Raw genomic sequence first — 19,025 nt, 5'->3', positions numbered from 1 at the left:
TGACGTCCACACATGGGGTATTTCCATATAAAGAAGAGATGGGGTTACACATTTTGGGGGGCATTTTCTCCTATTACCCCTTGTTAAAAAAATTGGGGGAAAACCAGCATTTTAGTTAAAAAAATAATAATTCATTTACACATCCAACTTTAACAAAAAGTCGTCAAACACCTGTGGGGTGTTAACCTCTTAAGGACCAATGACGTTGTGGAACGTCATGGCACCCTGGGCTTTAAGGACCAATGACGTTCCACAACGTCATGGCATTTTCCGGTCTCTGCCGCTCGCCGGGCAGAGATCGGAACTGGATGCCTGCTGAAATCCTTCAGCAGGCATCCAGGGCAAACGCCGAGGGGGGCCATGTAGGCCCCCCATGTCGGCGATCGCCGCAAATCGCAAGGGAAATCGCCCTTGCGATCTGCGGCGATACCGGGCTGATCGGGTCTCTGGGACCCGACCGCCCGGTAATTTCGCATGATCCCGGCTGTCACAGACAGCCAGGACCATGCTGGAGTATAGGAGCGAGGTGGCAAGCCTGCCACCTCCTCCGATCCCCTGCGATCTGTCGGTTAGTTAACCGACCAATCGCAGGAGGGGGGGCGGTTACTTCTTCCCGTCCTGCCCGGCCCCTGAAAGTCCGGAGAGGACGGGAGGAAGACCGGAGGACGCGGCGGGGGACGGGGGAGTGCTGGGGACCGGCCCCGGTACTTACCTCGTCCCTGAAGACCCGGATCCCTGCGATGAAGACGGCGGCGACAGGTGAGTAGATCTTCAGCCGCGGTCGGGCCCTTTACAGCAATGCACGTCGCCGTAAAGCGACATGCATTGCTGTAAAGGGACCCTGTAAACTACAACTCCCAGCATGCCCAGACAGCCCTTGGCGTCCGGGCATGCTGGGAGTTTCAGTTTTGCAACATCTGGAGGTCCACAGGTTGGAGACCACTGTGCCTTCCAGATGTTGCAAAACTACACATCCTCAGCATGCCCTTACTGTCCAGGCATGCTGGGAGTTGTAGTTCTGTAACATCTGGCCCTTCAGATGTTGCAGAACTACAACTCCCAGCATGCCTGGACAGTTTTGGCATACTGGGAGTTGTAGTTTTGCAACATCTGGAAGGGCACAGATTGGGAACCACTGTATTAGTGGTCTGCAAACTGTAGTCCTCCAGATGTTGCAAAACTACAACTCCAAGCATGCTGGGAGTTGTAGTTCGGCAACATCTAGCTCTAAAGATGTTGCCGAACTACTACTCCCAGCATGCCTGAGAATGTTTGGGAGTTGTGATTTTGCAACAACAGGAGGCACACTGGTTGGGAAACATTGTCTGTTTCCTAACTCGGTGTTTCCCAACCCGTGTGCCTCCAGCTGTTGCAAAACTATAACTACCAGCATGCACTGATGGACTGTGCATGCTGGGAGTTGTAGTTTTGCAACAGCTGGAGGTCCCCCCCCCCCCCCCACTGTGAATGGACAGGATACATTCATATGGGCAGGGGGCTTACAGTGAGTATCAGGCTGCAAGTTTGCGATGCAGCAAATTTTGCGCGGCAGCTCAAACTCGCTGTAACCCCCCGCCCGTGTGACTGTACCCTAAAAACACTACACTACACTAACACAAAATAAAATAAAAAGTAAAAAACACTACATATACACATACCCCTACACAGCCCCCCTCCCCAATAAAAATGAAAATGTCTGGTACGCCACTGTTTCCAAAATGGAGCCTCCAGCTGTTGCAAAACAACAACTCCCAGTATTGCCGGACAGCCGTTGACTGTCCAGGCATGCTGGGAGTTTTGCAACAGCTGGAGGCACCCTGTTTGGGAATCACTGGCGTAGAATACCCCTATGTTCACCCCTATGCAAGTCCCTAATTCAGGCCTCAAATGCGCATGGCGCTCTCACTTTGGAGCCCTGTCGTATTTCAAGGCAACAGTTTAGGGCCACATATGGGGTATCGCCAAACTCGGGAGAAATTTCTTAACAAATTTTGGGGGGCTTTTTCTCCTTTCACCCCTCATGAAAAGGTGAAGTTGGGGGTCTACACCAGCATGTTATTGTAAAAAAAAATTTTTTTTACCCTAACATGCTGGTGTTGCCCCATACTTTTCATTTTGACAAGAGGTAAAAGGGAAAAACGCCCCCCAAAATTTGTAATGCAATTTCTTCCGACTACGGAGATACCCCATATGTGGGCGCAAAGTGCTCTGGGGGCGCACAACAAGGCCCAGAAGGGAGAGTGCACCATGTACATTTGAGGTGATTTGCACAGGGGTGGCTGATTGTTACAGCGGTTTTGACAAACGCAAAAAAAAAAAAAACCTCACATGTGACCCCATTTCAGAAACTACACCCCTCATGAAATGTAATGAGGGGTGCAGTGAGAATTTACCCCCCACTGGTGTCTGACAGATCTTTGGAACAAATTAAAAATTTTGTACAGCCCACTGTTCCAAAGATCTGACAGACACCAGTGGGGGGTAAATGCTCACTGTACCCCTTGTTACATTCCTCAAGGGGTCTAGTTTCCAAAATGGTATGCCATGTGGGGGTTATTTTGCTGTCCTGGCACCATAGGGGCTTCCTAAATGCGACATTCCCCCCGAGCAAAATTTGCTCTCAAAAAGCCAAATATGACTCCCTCTCTTCTGAGCATTGTAGTTTGCCCGTAGTGCGCTTCAGGTCAATTTATGGGGTACCTTCATACTCATAAGAGATGGGGTTACAAATTTTGGGGGGTATTTTCTGCTATTAACCCTTGCAAAAATGTGAAATTTGGGTGGAAACACACATTTTAGTGACATTTTTAAAACATTTTTTTACATATGCAAAAGTCGTGAAACACCTGTGGGGTATTAAGGCTCACTTTATTCCTTGTTACGTTCCTCAAGGGGTCTAGTTTCCAAAATGGTATGCCATGTGGGTATTTTTTGCTGTCCTGGCATCATAGGGGCTTCCTAAATGCGACATGCCCCCAAGCAAAATTTGCTCTCAAAAAGCCAAATATGACTCCTTCTCTTCTGAGCATTGTAGTTCGCCCGTAGTGCACTTCAGGTCAACTTATGGGGTACCTTCATACTCAGAAGAGATGGGGTTACAAATTTTGGGGGGTATTTTCTGCTATTAACCCTTGCATACATGTGAAATTTGGGTGGAAACACACATTTTAGTGACATTTTTAAAACATTTTTTTACATATGCAAAAGTCGTGAAACACCTGTGGGGTATTAAGGCTCACTTTATTCCTTGTTACGTTCCTCAAGGGGTCTAGTTTCCAAAATGGTATGCCATGTGGGTATTTTTTCCTGTTCTGGCACCATAGGGGCTTCCTAAATGCAACATGCCCCCCAAAAACCATTTCAGAAAAACGTACTCTCCAAAATCCCCTCGTCGCTCCTTCGCTTCTGAGCCCTCTACTGTGCCCGCCGAACACTTTACATAGACATATGAGGTATGTGCTTACTCGAGAGAAATTGGGCTACAAATATAAGTATACATTTTCTCCTTTTACCCCTTGTAAAAATTCAAAAATTGGGTCTACAAGAACATGCAAGTGTAAAAAATGAAGATTGTGAATTTTCTCCTTCACTTTGCTGCTATTCCTGTGAAACACCTAAAGGGTTAAAACGCTGACTGAATGTCATTTTGAATACTTTGGGGGGTGCAGTTTTTATAATGGGGTCATTTATGGGGTATTTCTAATATGAAGACCCTTCAAATCCACTTCAAACCTGAACTGGTCCCTGAAAAATTGTGATTTTGGAAATTTTGTGAAAAATTGGAAAATTGCTGCTGAACTTTGAAGCCCTCTGGTGTCTTCCAAAAGTAAAAAATCGTAAATTTTATGATGCAAACATAAAGTGGACATATTGTATATGTGAATAAAAAAAAAATTATTTGGAATATCCATTTTCCTTACAAGCAGAGAGCTTCAAAGTTAGAAAAATGCTAAATTTTCAATTTTTTCATCAAATTTTGGAATTTTTCACTAAGAAACGATGCAAGTATCGACAAAATTTTACCAATAACATAAAGTAGAATATGTCACGAAAAAACAATCTTGGAATCAGAATGATAGGTAAAAGCGTCTTAGAGTTATTTATGCTTAAAGTGACAGTGGTCAGATGTTCAAAAAACGCTCTGGTCCTAAGGTGTAAAATGGCCTGGTCCTTAAGGGGTTAAAGGGGTATTCCAGGCAAAACCTTTTTTTTTATATATATCAACTGGCTCCGGAAAGTTAAACAGATTTGTAAATTACTCCTATTAAAAAATCTTAATCCTTCCAATAGTTATTAGCTTCTGAAGCTTTCTGTCTAACTGCTCAATGATGATGTCACGTCCCGGGAGTGGTGCATGATGGGAGAATATCCCCATAGGAACTGCACAGCTCCCGGGACGCGAGTCATCAGAGAGCAGTTAGACAGAAAACAACAACTCAACTTCAGAAGCTAATAACTATTGGAATGATTAAGATTTTTTTATAGAAGTAATTTACAAATCTGTTTAACTTTCCGGAGCCAGTTGATATATAAAAAAAAGTTTTGGCCTGGAATACCCCTTTAAGGTTCAGCGGACCCCTTGTTACGTGCCTTGAGGGGTGTAGTTTCCAAAATAGTATGCCATGTGCTGTCCTGGCACCATAGGGGCTTCCTAAATGCGACATGCCCCCAAAAAACCATTTCAGAAAAATTTGCTTTGCAAAATCCAAATGTGATTCCTTCTCTTCTGTGCATTGCAGTTCGCCCACAGAGCACTTGACGTCCACACATGGGGAATTTCCATACTCAGATGGGGTTACAAATTTTGGGGGGCATTTTCTCCTATTACCCCTTGTAAAAAAGTTAAATTTGGGGGAAAACCAGCATTTTAGTTAAAAAAAAGAAAAAATTAATTTACACATCCAACTTTAACAAAAAGTTGTCAAACACCTGGGGGGGTGTTAAGGCTCACTGTACCCCTTGTTACGTTCCTTGAGGGGTGTAGTTTCCAAAATAGTATGCCATGTGTTTTTTTTTTTTTGCTGTCCTGGCACCATAGGGGCTTCCTATATGCAACATGCCCCCGAAAAACCATTTCAGAAAAATTTGCTTTGCAAAATCCAAATGTGCCTCCTTCTCTTCTGAGCATTGTAGTTCGCCCACAGAGCACTTGACGTGCACATATGAGGTATTTCCATACTCAGAAGAGATGGGGTTACAAATTTTGGGGGGCATTTTCTCCTATTACTCTCCTAAAAATTTAAAATTTGGGGAAAACTAGCGTTTTAGTGAAAAAAATAAATACATTTACACATCCAACTTCAACGTAAAGTCGTCAAACACCTGTGAGGTGTTAAGGCTCACTGGACCCCTTGTTATGTTTCTTGAGGGGTGTAGTTTCCAAAATGGTATGCCATGTGTTTTTTTTTTTTGCTGTCCTGGCACCATAGAGGCTTCCTAAATGTGACATGCCCCCAAAAAATCATTTCAGAAAAACTCACTCTCCAAAATCCCACTGTCGCTCCCTCCCTTCTGAGCCCTCTACTGCACCCGCTGAAAACTTGACATACACATATGAGGTATTTCCTTACTCGAGAAAAATTGGGTTACACATCTTAAGAAAATTTCTCTCTTTTTACCCCTTGTAAAAATTCTAAAACTGGGTTTACAAGAACATGCCAGTGTAAAAAATGAAGATTTAGAATTTTCTCCTTCAATTTGCTGCTATTCCTGTGAAACACCAAAAGAGTTAACAAACCTTTTGAATGTCATTTTGAATACTTTGAGGGGTGCAGTTTTTATAATGGTGTCATTTATGGGGTATTTCTAATAAGAAGGCCCCTCAAATCCACTTCAAACTAACTGGTCCCTGAAAAAATCCGATTTTGAAAATTTTGTGAAATTAGGAAGGATCTATAAAGACCTGTGAACAGATGGTGTCTGTTAATAGGCGCAACACAATACAATATCAGTGGATTCCAATGGACTGTAGATGGAGCTATTGAGCTACTTTAGGCAAGTGAATTATCATGATGTACAGAAGCAATTATACAACAAACTTAGCTCTGATACGTCTATCTCTTTATTTTCATAGAGTCACTTGTATAGATAAATCACATTTAAAAAAATAAATAAATACATAAATGTAGAAATATATAAATAAATTAATTACTAACCAGGGCTCCTCATTTATGTTTAATTATTCATTTTTTAATTAATAATTAATTAATTTATATAGCTAATGCCATCATATTCTCCAGCACTATACAAAGATTGTTGTCACTCACGTTGGTTACTGTCTTCAATGAGGCACAGAACTTTAAAGATCCTAACCCATGTAACATGTTTATATCCATTCTGGAGCCATGGTCCATGAGATCGGAGATATTAGGGTTTAGTCAAATATAAAGAAAGCATTCTAACTCTGATTACACATGTAATAGCAGATCCTGCCCTCGGTGGGCTGTGCCACTTTACCTATACTCAATGATCTCACCAAAAGGGAATGTAGCATGTCACTGGTGTTTCTTTAAAAGGGGTACTCCACTGGAAAACATTTTCTTTTAAATTAACTGGTGCCAGAAAGTTACAAAGATCTGTAAATTACTTCAATTAAAAAATCTTAATCCTTTCAGTACTTATGAGCTTCTGAAGTTAAGGTTGTTCTTTTCTGTCTAAGTGCTCTCTGATGACACGTGTCTCGGTAACCGCCCAGTTTAGAAGCAAATCCCCATAGCAAACCTCTTATAAACTGGGCGGTTCCCGAGACAGGTGTCATCAGAGAGGATTTAGACAGAAAAGAACAACCTTAACTTCAGAAGCTCATAAGTACTGAAAGGATTAAGATTTTTTAATAGAAGTAATTTACAAATCTGTTTAACTTTCTGGAGCCAGTTGATATATAAAAAAAGTTTTTTTCCTGGATAGCCCCTTTAACCCCTTAAGGACGCAGGACGTAAATGTACGTCCTGGTGCGGTGGTACTTAACGCACTAGGATGTGCATTTACGTCCTGTACATAACCACGGGCATCGGAGCGATGCCCGTGTCATGCGCGGCTGATCCCGGCTGCTGATCGCAGCCAGGGACCCACCGGCAATGGCCGACGCCCGCGATCTCGCGGGCGTCCGCCATTAACCCCTCAGATGCCGGGATCAAAACAGATCCCGGCATCTGTGGCAGTACGCGATTTCAATGAATGATCTGATCGCCCGCAGCGCTGCTGCGGGGACCCGATCATTCAGAACGCCGCACGGAGGTCCCCTCACCTGCCTCTGTCCGGCTCCCAGCGTCTTCTGCTCTGGTCTGAGATCGAGCAGACCAGAGCAGGAGATGACCGATAACACTGATCTGGTCTATGTCCTATATATAGAACAGATCAGTATTAGCAATCATGGTATTGATATGAATAGTCCCCTATGGGGACTATTCAAGTGTAAAAAAGAATAAATAAAAAATGTAAAATTGAAAGAAAAAAAAAAGAAAAAAAATCCCCTCCCCAATAAAAAAGTAAAACGTCAGTTTTTTCCTATTTTACCCCCAGAAAGCGTAAAAAAAATAATTTAATAGACATATTTGGTATCGCCGCGTGCGTAAATGTCTGAACTATTAAAATAATATGTTAATGATCCTGTACGGTGAACGTAAAAAAAAAAAAAAAGTCCAAAATTGCTACTTTTGTAATACATTTTATTTAAAAAAATTATTAAAAAAATGTATTAAAAGTTTTTTATATGTAAATGTGGTATAAAAAAATTACAGATCATGGCGCAAAAAATGAGCCCTCATACCGCCGCTTATACGGAAAAATGAAAAAGTTATGGGTCATCAAAATAAAGGGATTATAAACCTACTAATTTGGTTAAAAATGTTGTGATTTTTTCTAAGCACAACAATAATATAAAAGTATATAATAATGGGTATCATTTTAATCGTATTGACCCTCAGAATAAAGAACACACATCATTTTTACCGTAAATTGTACGGCATGAAAACAAAACCTTCCAAAATAAGCAAAATTGCGTTTTTCTTTTAAATTTCCCCACAAAAAATAGTGTTTTTTGGTTGCACCATACATTTTATGATATAATGAGTGATGGCATTACAAAGGACAACTGGTCATGCAAAAATCAAGCCCTCATACTAGTCTGGCGATGAAAATATAAAAGAGATGTGATTTTTAGAAGGCGAGGAGGAAAAAACGAAAATGTAAAAATTTAATTGTCTGAGTCCTTAAGGCCAAAATGGGCTGAGTCCTTAAAGGGTTAAATGCTGGGGTACCCAATTTTTTACATTTTCACAAGGGAAAATGGGAGAATTTAGCTTACAAATTTTGGAAGACATCCAAATATGGGGTAAAGTTCTGGGCAGGCGCACAACAAGGCTCAGAAGTCATAGAGGTCTGTTTGTCATACTAGCATGGAGCACAGGGTCAGGAGCAGAGGAGGTTTTCGGCCTCGCATTGGGGCATCTCCACCGCCTTGGTGGGTCATCGTTAGAAGATGATGAGGAAGACGAGGAAATGGTAAAAAGTTAGATCTTCCTTGTCCTCTGTGGCACTTTCAGTGTCAGAGACAAATAAGGTATATGCCTCCTCTGCTGAAAACGCCCTGGGGGCCATTTCCCTACTCTAATGGCGGCGGGGGTGTGTGTGTATGTGTGGGGGGAAAACTTTATTTGTGTATGTGCTGCGTGTAGAGTGTTATTTTACTTCCTGTCCTTCCCTAACCCTCCCTAACCCACCACCTAACTAAACAAAAATATAAAAATATGAAATAAAAATAAACTAAAAAAATGTAAAGCTTTTTAAAAAAAAAAAAAAAAAAAGACTTCTAGCGCAAAAAGCCCTGTGCCAAAAAAATAAATAAAAAGTGTTTACCTAATCAGTGGGGTGCGCACTGATTAGAGCTTGGTGGTGGCAGGGGGTGAAGGAATCAGTGGGGGAGTCCTGCCACTCAGCCCAGAACAGTGGCTGGTAGCACGTACACAAAATAAGATTAAAAAAATGCTAAAACGCAAAAAACAAACAAAAATGTTGATCAGTGATAAATCACTGACAGCAGTGGGGCAGGCCGCACATGCTGATATGGTCCGTCCACATAGCACAGGCCTGCTACTGGTGGCACAAACCAACTTTGTGCAAAAAATAAAATAAAAAAGACACATATAATCCCCAAAAAGGCACCTGCCCCACAAAAAAACACTGATCTGTACTACGGGACGGATCAGCGGAGGGTGGGCTTTAGCTAATGGTAGCCGGCCACTCTTTTATGCGAAAGAGGGCCCCCCAACACGGTTAGCAAAAAAAAAAAAGTCTGTGCAGACTGCAGCGACCCTGTAGGGCCCGGGTAACGCTGCTAAAGGTGCACTGGACCCGCGGACACCCATAGATGGTACACTGAAAAAAAAATATTATTTTTTTTACCACCTAAAGATCAGTCCCTGCATAACTAAAGCTTTCCCTAATTGCTACTGTGCTACTTGGCACAGAACAATGCCAGATGGTACTTTTTCTCTCTGAGGGAGGAAGATGGCAACACGGGGCTCTGTCCTACTCACCAGATCACAGATGTGTGGTGGGCAGAACGGAGCAACATGCTCCTTTACCCTCCTACCCCTTCCCATACTGCCGTGATTGGTGTGGTCACTACGGTCACAGCTGTCCTGGGGGGTGGCAACACTGCCACCTCCCAGTACAGTATTGAGAGTGATTGGCGGTCTGTACTGATTCATGACCCCCCTCGGGATGCCAAATTATTTCAGCAGGCATCTTGGTCCGATCCCCACCTGTCGAGAGCCGGGACCGGAGAAACACAGGGCGTATCTGTATGCCCTGAGTCCCTAAGGACTCAGGAACAGGGGCGTACAGGTACGCCCTGCGTCCTTAAGTGGTTAAATAGCTCTATTAGGAGCCTGGCCATGATCCCTACTATGGCCTTGTTTTGTTTCTTTGTATCTTTATCGATCATCATTTCAAAAAGTTTTGTTTGGTTCACATTTTATTGCCCAGTCTGTCCCCAGGTGAAACGCGTTGAATCTGTGGTGTTTCCTATGTCATGCCTATTGGCATTATATGTGATTGGTATACCTTGGCCTTTCTACCTTTTGACCACTATTGCTAACTGGGTGATCTGTTCTTTTGTTCAGGTCAGTGTGCCTCGGGCCTCAGCGATTGGTATATATTACTGATCCTGAGTGGATTAACGTGATCCACATACACATATATCGTTTGCAGTAACCTGGTAATAAAACCTTTTTCATTAGACCTGTGTATTAAGCCGTATCATCATTACAATGAGTGTATTTGATATATCTGCTCAATATATAGACATGTTATACACAGTTCCCTGGTTGTTTTCTTACAGTATATCAGTTGTGTGTTGTTTACACACTTGTTGTTTAGTATTGTTTTTATCTTTGAAAATAATTTCAAGTTAAAATAATTAACCAATAATTAACTACTCAACAATTAAAATGTACCTGTCAGATCACCCAAAAAATAGAATAAACTGTTATATGTTGCTCAGTGTCTCATCCTGATCATGTACATATCATTTTTATGTGTCTATGACCTATATTTCTCTCAGAATTAGCTTTATTTCTGAGCTACCTTAATGTTGGCGACTAGAAGCAGGGGGGGTCCCTTTCTTCTCCTCAGGTGATAACCACTCCCCCTCCTTGCCCTCCCTCACTCTCCTCAGTCACAAGGTCTCGGGAGTGAGCATCTGTAACCCTTTCCTTTCTGGTCTTATGCCACACACACACACACACACTGTGTGCTTACAGCTTTTGCAAATATACAGCTCCCAGAATGCTCACACATCCTTTGAGTTGTAGTTGTGCAACAGCTGGAGGTACATGTTTGGTAAAACTCAGATTTACAGCAATGTTGCTGCAGGCTGTGTTCCTCCCACTGTTGCAAAACTACAACTCCCGGCATGCCCACAAATCATTTGGCTGTGCAGGAATGCTGGGAGTTGTAGTTTTGCAACAGCTGGAGGCATATGATTTTAGTCCCCCTGTATTAGATGTGCACACACACATTGACTTAATTTATTTATACACATGAACATTACCTAGACAACACAGATTTACACACATACTTATATATCCACACACACACACATATATATATATACATGGGCTTATTTTTTGCGCCACCAATTCTACTTTGTAAATTGTCATCTTCTGACCCTTATAACTTTTTTATTTTTCCGTGTATGGGGCGGTATGAGGGCTGATTTTTTGCGCCGTGATCTGAAGTTTTTAACGGTGCCATTTTTGCATTGATAGGACTTATTGATCGCTTTTTATTCATTTTTAAATGATATAAAAAGTGACCAAAAATGCACTATTTTGGACTTTGGAATTTTTTTGCGCGCACGCCATTGACCGAGCGGTTTAATTAATTATATATTTTTATAATTCGGACATTTCCGCTTGCAGTGATACCATATATGTTTATTTTTATTTTTATTTACACTGTGTTTTTTTTTTTATTGGAAAAGGGGGATGATTCAAACTTTTAATAGGGGAGGAGTTAAATGATCTTTATTCACTTTTTTTTTTTCACTTTTTTTTTGCAGTGTTATAGGTCCCATAGGGACCTATAACACTGCACACACTGATCTTCTATGTTGATCATTGGTTTCTCATAAGAAACCAGTGATCAACGATTCTGCTGCATGACTGCTCATGCCTGGATCTCAGGCACTGAGCAGTCATTCGGCGATCGGACAGCGAGGAGGCAGGTAGGGGCCCTCCCGCTGTCCTGTCAGCTGTTCGGGATGCCGCGATTAGCCGCGGCTATCCCGAACAGCCCTACTGAGCTAGCCGGGAACTTCCACTTTCACTTTTAGCCGCGCGGCTCAGCTCTGAGCGCGCGGCTAAAGGGTTAATAGCACGCGGCGCCGCGATAGCACGCGGCGCGCTATTAGAGGTGGGTCCCGGCTTCACTATGACGCCGGGCCCGCCGTGATATGACGCGGGGTTACTGTGTAACCCCGCGTTATATCAGAAGAGCAGGACCAAGGACGTACCGGTACGTCCTTGGTCCTTAAGGGGTTAAATAAAAAATCCTCCATTCAGTCCCCATCTTCAGTCACCCGCTTCTTTCATCATCTGCTCACAGGCAGCAGTGTACTCCCGCCTCTCCCCCCTTCTCCTCACACAGGAGACTGTGAAGTAAACACAGACAGTGAGGGAGACGATCACTCCAGCTTTAGATCAGCAGACCTGTCAATCATAAAGTCCATGACGTAGGCGGTGACCAGTGGACACAGCCAGGCTGGTATGTATCCCAGGAGGCAGGGAGGCAGTTTTTTGACTGGCTTTTTCAGTATGAAATATTGACAATTTTTAATGAGAGCAATTGCAAAACCTATTGGACCATTTCCAGAAATACAGCAGCTAAGTGACATCTACTATTACTCTTCATGTCGCCAATATGCCTGCTTCATCAGACAGATAATCTCTTCAGGAGACTTGGAAAGCTGAGGCAGTACTATGAGCCCTGCACTGTGTACTGCCGAACACCCAAATTTTCCATTCTCCTGAATAGAAAATCTGTTTGGAGCATTTGAGTTAACTAGAAAATCTGGGTTGCATACATAGTGTTTGCCACCCAGCTTTCCCAGTCTACGCAAGCCTCAGCAGTGATAGGCTGCTCGTCCTCCCTGCACTTCTTACTTCAGTAGCACTGCTATGCCCTCTCCCTTACTCTTCTGTAAGCCTATCTGTCCCCTTCCCTTTTTCCAGCTCCGCAATAACTTTTCTCTGCACCTGCCGGCCAGACAGTTAAATCATTCTTTACCATGACATTCATTGGTCCAGAGGCAGGATGTTTAAAACTCACGATAACTCTCAGCAGCCCAAGAGTAACGCGATTGGGAGATATGCCAAAAATCGTATAGGCTTGCATGAGACTTCCAGTAGATTTCCTGATGGCGTTACACTTGGATGTGAAGATGGAGATTTTCAGTATCGAGGCATCCATAGACTCTACTATATTTGTATTGCATATATAAGACAGATGTGTAGCAAGTTAATTCCAAACACCTCCAGCCATTCAGAAATCATACTGGAACATACATTACATTAAGATCACATTGGTGAGTGCTGCTTTACTTGTTACTAGTGATTAGTGTTGCTCGCGAATATTCGCAATACGAATTTTATTTGCGAATATCGCATATTCGCGAATTCGCGAATATTCGCGAATATAGCGCTATATATTCGTAATTACGAATATTTGCTTTTTTTTTTTTCCAGTACACATCACAGTGATCATCCCTCTCTGCTTCCAGCTTGTGTGGTGTAAAGAAGGCTCTAATACTACTGTGTGAGACTGGTGTGCAAAGTTTCGCACATGCGAAAATTAGCATATGCTAATATTCGCATATGCGAATTTATACCTATGTTAATTTTGTATATGGTAATTTTCGCATATGTTATTTTCGCATACGCGAATGTTCGCATATGCGAAAATAAAACGAGAATGTTACGAATATGCGAATATTCGCGAATATATGACGAATATTCATCCATATATTCGCGAATATTCGCGAATTCGAATATGGCCTATGCCGCTCAACACTACTAGTGATGAGCGACAGGGGCCATATTCCAATTTGTGATATTTCACAAATATATTGACTATTATTCGTCCTATGTTTGCGGAATTTGCATATTCGCTATGTTTGTACACTTTTTTTTCCCATGCGAAAATTTGCATGAAAAATTTGCATGTGAAAAAAAAGGAATAAAGCAAATATTGGTCATTATATACATTATATACACTATATTCTAAATATTCACGACATTGTGTCGGTATTCGCATTTAAAATTTGCATTACAAACATTCGTGTTCAACACTACTTGTTACACTAAAGCAACATTATAACAAATAGGGATCATCTAAAGAAGGAATTCCAATGGTTTCCCTTTAACCCCTTAACGACCAAGGATGTAAATTTACGTCCTGGTGCTGCGGTACTTAGCGCACTGGATGTATATTTACATCCTGTACATGGCCGCAAGAATCGGAGCGATGCTCGGATCATGCGCGACTGGTCCCGGCTGCTGATCGCACCCAGGGATCCGCAGGTAATGGCCGACATCCGTGATCACGCAGATGTCTGCCATTAACCCCTATCCCTTAATTCCCTGGTTGAACTTGATGGACATATGTCTTTTTTTCGACCGTGCTAACTATGTAACTATGTAACCCCTTAGATGCCGTGATCAATACAGATCACATCTGCGTGAGTGCGGCCAGTAATATGGATGATCGGATCACCCGCAGCGCTGCCGATCGTCCGATCGTCTAGATTGGCGCACAGAGGTCCCCTTACCTGACTCTGCTGCCTTTCCTGGATCTTCTGCTCTGGTCTGAGATCAAGCAGAGCAGAGCAGAAGATCACCGATAACACTGATCAGTGCTATGCCCTGCACTGAACAGTATTAGCAATCAAATTATTGCAATTAATAGTCCCCTTAGGGAACTATTAATGTGTTAAAATGAAAGTAAAAAAAGTTTTAAAAAAATAAAAAAGGAAAAAACTTTGAAAAATCCCCTCCCCCAATAAAAATGTCCTTTTTTTCCATTTTACCATGTTATTGATCCCATACGGTGAACGTGAGCATAAAAAAAAAAAAAAATAATACTAATAAAAATTTAAAAAATGTATAAAAGTTTTATATACACAAATGTGGTACCTATAAAAAGTACAGATCATGGCGCAAAAAATGAGCCCTCGTACCACCACTTATACAGAAAAATTTAAGTTTTTTTTTTAGGTCATCAAAATAGAAGGATTTTACACATACTAATTTGTGCAACAGTAATAGAAAAGTATATAATAATGGGTATCATTTTAATCGTATTGACCAACAGAATAAAGAACACATGTCATTTTTACCATAAATCGTACGGCGTGAAAACTATACCTTCCGAAATTTTCAAAATTGCGGTTTTCTTTTTCATTCCCCCACACAAATAGTATTTTTTTGGTTGCGCCATACATTTTATGGTACAATGAGTGATGTCATTACGCAGGACAACTGATCGCGCAAAAAAACAAGCCCCATTCTGGTCTGTGGATGAAAATATAAAAGAGTTTATGATTTTTAGAAGACGAGGAGGAAAAAACTAAAATGCAAAAAAAAAATTGGCCTGGTCCTTAAGGGGTTAAACTTTAGAGGCCTTGCTCACTTTTTTTTTTTTTTTTTTTTTTTGTCTTTCAATCAGTTACTTGAACATCCAGTCTTTTTGTTACTGAGACATAGGTGAAGCACACGAGTCAGTAAGGAGCCAGCACTGCCTTCTATTAGTAGTTGATAAGAAGAAAGATAATATATATGAGGTGTTGGAATTAGATGATTACGATGAGAATCGTTTAAATAGCTCTATGTTATTGCACAAATTCAGAAGAGTATGGGAAAAATTAAAGGAAGATTTATATATAGAAAATAGTTTTGGGTTTACACCTTTGTGGGGTAACAATAAATTTAAAGAACTTGTGAATTGTGAGTCAAGTTTTTGGGATAGTAAGGGTATTAAACGACTAGATCAAATGTTCGATAAAGGCCAACTTTTTCCATTTAGTCACATAAAAAGGGTGTATAATATTAGTGTTGCTCGCGAATATTCGCAATACGAATTTTATTCGCGAATATCGCATATTCGCGAATTCGCGAATATTCGCGAATATAGCGCTATATATTCGTAATTACGAATATTCGTGTTTGTTTTTTTTTGTTCACAGTACACATCACAGTGATCACCCCTCTCTGCTTCCAGCTTGTGTGGTGTAAAGAAGGCTCTAATACTACTGTGTGAGACTGGTGTGCGAATTTTCGCATATACGAAAATTAGCATATGCTAATATTCGCATATGCGAAGTTTTGCTTATGTTAATTTTGTATATGCTAATTTTCGCATATGTTATTTTCGCATATACAAAATTTTGCATACGCGAAAATAAACCGAGCATATGCGAATATTAGCGAACATATGACAAATATTCGTCCATATATTCGCGAATATTCGCGAATTCGAATATGGCCTGTGCCGCTCAACACTATATAATATTAACGACAGAGATTGGTTGTATTATTGGCAGGTTAGCCACGCAGTCCATAGCACGATAGAGAAAGAGGTGTATGTAACAGAGAAACACAATTTGATAGAAGCACTAATTCAAATAGAGCACTTTAAAAAAAAAAAAAAAGGAATATCAATTTTGTATAAGAAATTAAATAATATTATTGGAATAATGGGGACTGATAGAATTAAGGAAAAATGGTCTCGGATAGTGGGTACTGTGTCAGAAGATGATTGGGATAATATGGCTCAAAATATAAGTAAAGTTTCCCGTAATATGGAACATAAAATGATACAATTCAAGATATTACACATGACCCACTACTCCGCGCTCCATTTACATAGGATAGGGGTGAGAATCACTTCACAGTGTGTTAAATGTGGTTTGGAAGAAGCGGATTATTTACATAGTTTTTGGTCGTGTGAGAAGATATCTGTGTTCTGGGAATCTGTAATAAAAGAGGTAGAAACTAAAATCCCCATGAAAGTACCTCGTACGATAGAGTTTATCCTGCTAGGAGCTATTGGTAACATGGGGAAATTTGAGTATCTGTTACATCGAATTCTGTTCTTTGCTAGATTGACCATATTAAGGAATTGGATATCCCCTAAAGAGCCGCAGATAGAGGAATGGAAGGAAGGGTTAAAAATCATGAAAGATAATGAGTTTAGATGGATTAGGAGTAAGAGGGGTCGGAGAGAATGGAGTGAGATTTGGAATGCATGGTAGACTTTTTTTTTTTTTTTTTTGCTCTCTCTCCCCCTCGGTGTCAGAGGGTGGGAATGGGGTGGAGGGGGGGGGGGGGGAGGTCGGGGGAGTGGGTGTTAATAATGATTATGTATACCTTTTAGATGTAATGAAGTATAAGTCGGTTATACGGTCTCTTTGATTGGTGATTTTATGTATATCTGAATTGTATACTGTAGTATTGAAAATGTTATTATTATTATTATAAATAAAATAAAAATATTTTCAAAAATAAAAAAAAATTCCTTTTTTTCCATTTTACCCCCATAAAGTGTAAAAAAAATAATAATAATAATAATACACATATTTGGTATCACCACATGCAAAAATGTCCAAACTATTAAAATATAATGTTATTGATCCCATACGGTGAACGTGAACATAACAAAATAATAATAATAATAATAATAATAATAAAAATTAAAAAAATGTATAAAAGTTTTATATACACAAATGTGGTACCAATAAAAAGTACAGATCATGGTGCAAAAAATGAGCCCTCATACCACCGCTTATACAGAAAAATGAAAGTTTTTTTTAGGTCGTCAAAATGGAAGAATTTTACACATACTAATTTGGGCAACAGTAATAGAAAAGTATGTAATCATGGATATCATTTTAATCTTGACCAACAGAATAAAGAATACATGTCATTTTTACCATAAATCGTACGCCGTGAAAACTATACCTTCCGAAATTTTCAAAATTGCATTTTTCTTTTTAATTCCCCTACACAAATAGTATGTTTTTTAGGTTGCGCCATTCATTTTATGGTACAATGAGGGATGTCATTATGCAGGACAACTTTTTTTTTTTTTTGTCTTTCAATCAGTTACTTGAATATCCAGTCTTTTTGTTACTGAGACATAGGTGAAGCACACGAGTCAGTAAGGAGCCAGCACTGCCTTCTATTAGTTAGATACGTGTCTCAGCTCCAGCTATGGATTTAGAACTCTCTTTAGCATCTTTCCTTTTGCTGGTTTTGACTCTTTTATATATTTTTCATGTTCTGAAGAGTTGGGATAAAAGTAACTCAGCAGATTTCCCTCCTGGACCCAGACCTTGGCCCATCATTGGGAACCTGCATATACTGAATTTAAAGAAGCCTCAGCTGACTTATCTAGAGGTAAGGACTAAGGAGCTCTCCTGTCTTGTAGAATCCATGTTAGGGTCTATTCACACTGCAGAATTTCCGCTTGAGGAATTCCGCCTTAAGTCAAAACCCATAGACTTCTATGGGATTTTGCACTCCCATCCTTACTTCTGAATTTCCGCTTGCGGAATCCTGCAAGCGGAAATTCAGAAGTGTGAATGGGAGCGCGGAATCCCATAGAAGTCTATGGGCTTTAACCCCTTAAGGACCGGTTTTTTCCGTTTTTGCATTTTCGTTTTTTGCTCCTTGCCTTTAAAAAATCATAACTCTTTCAATTTTGCACCTAAAAATCCATATGATGGCTTATTTTTTGCACCACCAATTCTACTTTGTAATGACGTCAGTCATTGTGCCCAAAAATCTACGGTGAAACGGGAAAAAAAATCATTGTGAGACAAAATTGAAAAAAAAAACGCCATTTTGTAACTTTTGGGGGCTTCCGTTTCTACGTAGTACATTTTTCGGTAAAAATGACCCCTTATCTTTATTCTGTAGGTCCATACGATTAAAATGATACCCTACTTATACAGGTTTGAATTTGTCGCACTTCTGGAAAAAATCATAACTTCATGCAGAAAAATTTATACGTTTAAAATTGTCATCTTCTGACCACTATAACTTTTTTATTTTTCCGTGTATGGGGCGGTATGAGGGCTCATTTTTTGCGCCCTGATCTGAAGTTTTTAACGGTACCATTTTTGCATTGATAGGACTTATTGATCGCTTTTTATTCATTTTTTCATGATATAAAAAGTGACCAAAAATGCACTATTTTGGACTTTGGAATTTTTTTGCGCGCACGCCATTGACCGTGCGGTTTAATTAACGATATACTTTTATAATTCGGACATTTCCGCACGCGGCGATACCACATATGTTTATTTTTATTTTTATTTACACTGTGTTTTTTCTTTTATGGGAAAAGGGGGGTGATTCAAACTTTTAATAGGGAAGGGGTTAAATGATGTTTATTCACTTTTTTTTTGCACTTTTTTTTTGCAGTGTTATAGGTCCCATAGGGACCTATAACACTGCACACACTGA

The 19,025-nt window shown here is 40.5% G+C and overlaps 1 protein-coding gene across 2 annotated transcripts in view; it reads left to right on the top strand.

Annotated features, from left to right (window-relative positions):
- The window catches only part of LOC130360517 (cytochrome P450 2K6-like), a 74,708-nt gene that overhangs the window by 3,826 nt on the left and 51,857 nt on the right, over positions 1 to 19,025 (top strand). Inside the window, exon 1 of one of the 2 annotated variants that reach the window (XM_056563019.1) lies at positions 17,769 to 17,954. The exons of the other annotated variant lie outside the window; for it this stretch is intronic. Coding sequence (XP_056418994.1) covers positions 17,769 to 17,954 — 186 coding nt within the window. Of the gene's footprint in view, positions 1 to 17,768; positions 17,955 to 19,025 lie in introns of those variants that run through there. 2 annotated transcript variants of the gene reach the window in all.

This window comes from Hyla sarda, chromosome 3, assembly GCF_029499605.1.
Source record: "Hyla sarda isolate aHylSar1 chromosome 3, aHylSar1.hap1, whole genome shotgun sequence".
NCBI classification, from domain to species: Eukaryota; Metazoa; Chordata; class Amphibia; order Anura; family Hylidae; genus Hyla; species Hyla sarda.
The sequence above is the reverse complement of the archived record's forward strand: the minus strand, read 5'-3'. Positions and strand labels throughout refer to the sequence as shown.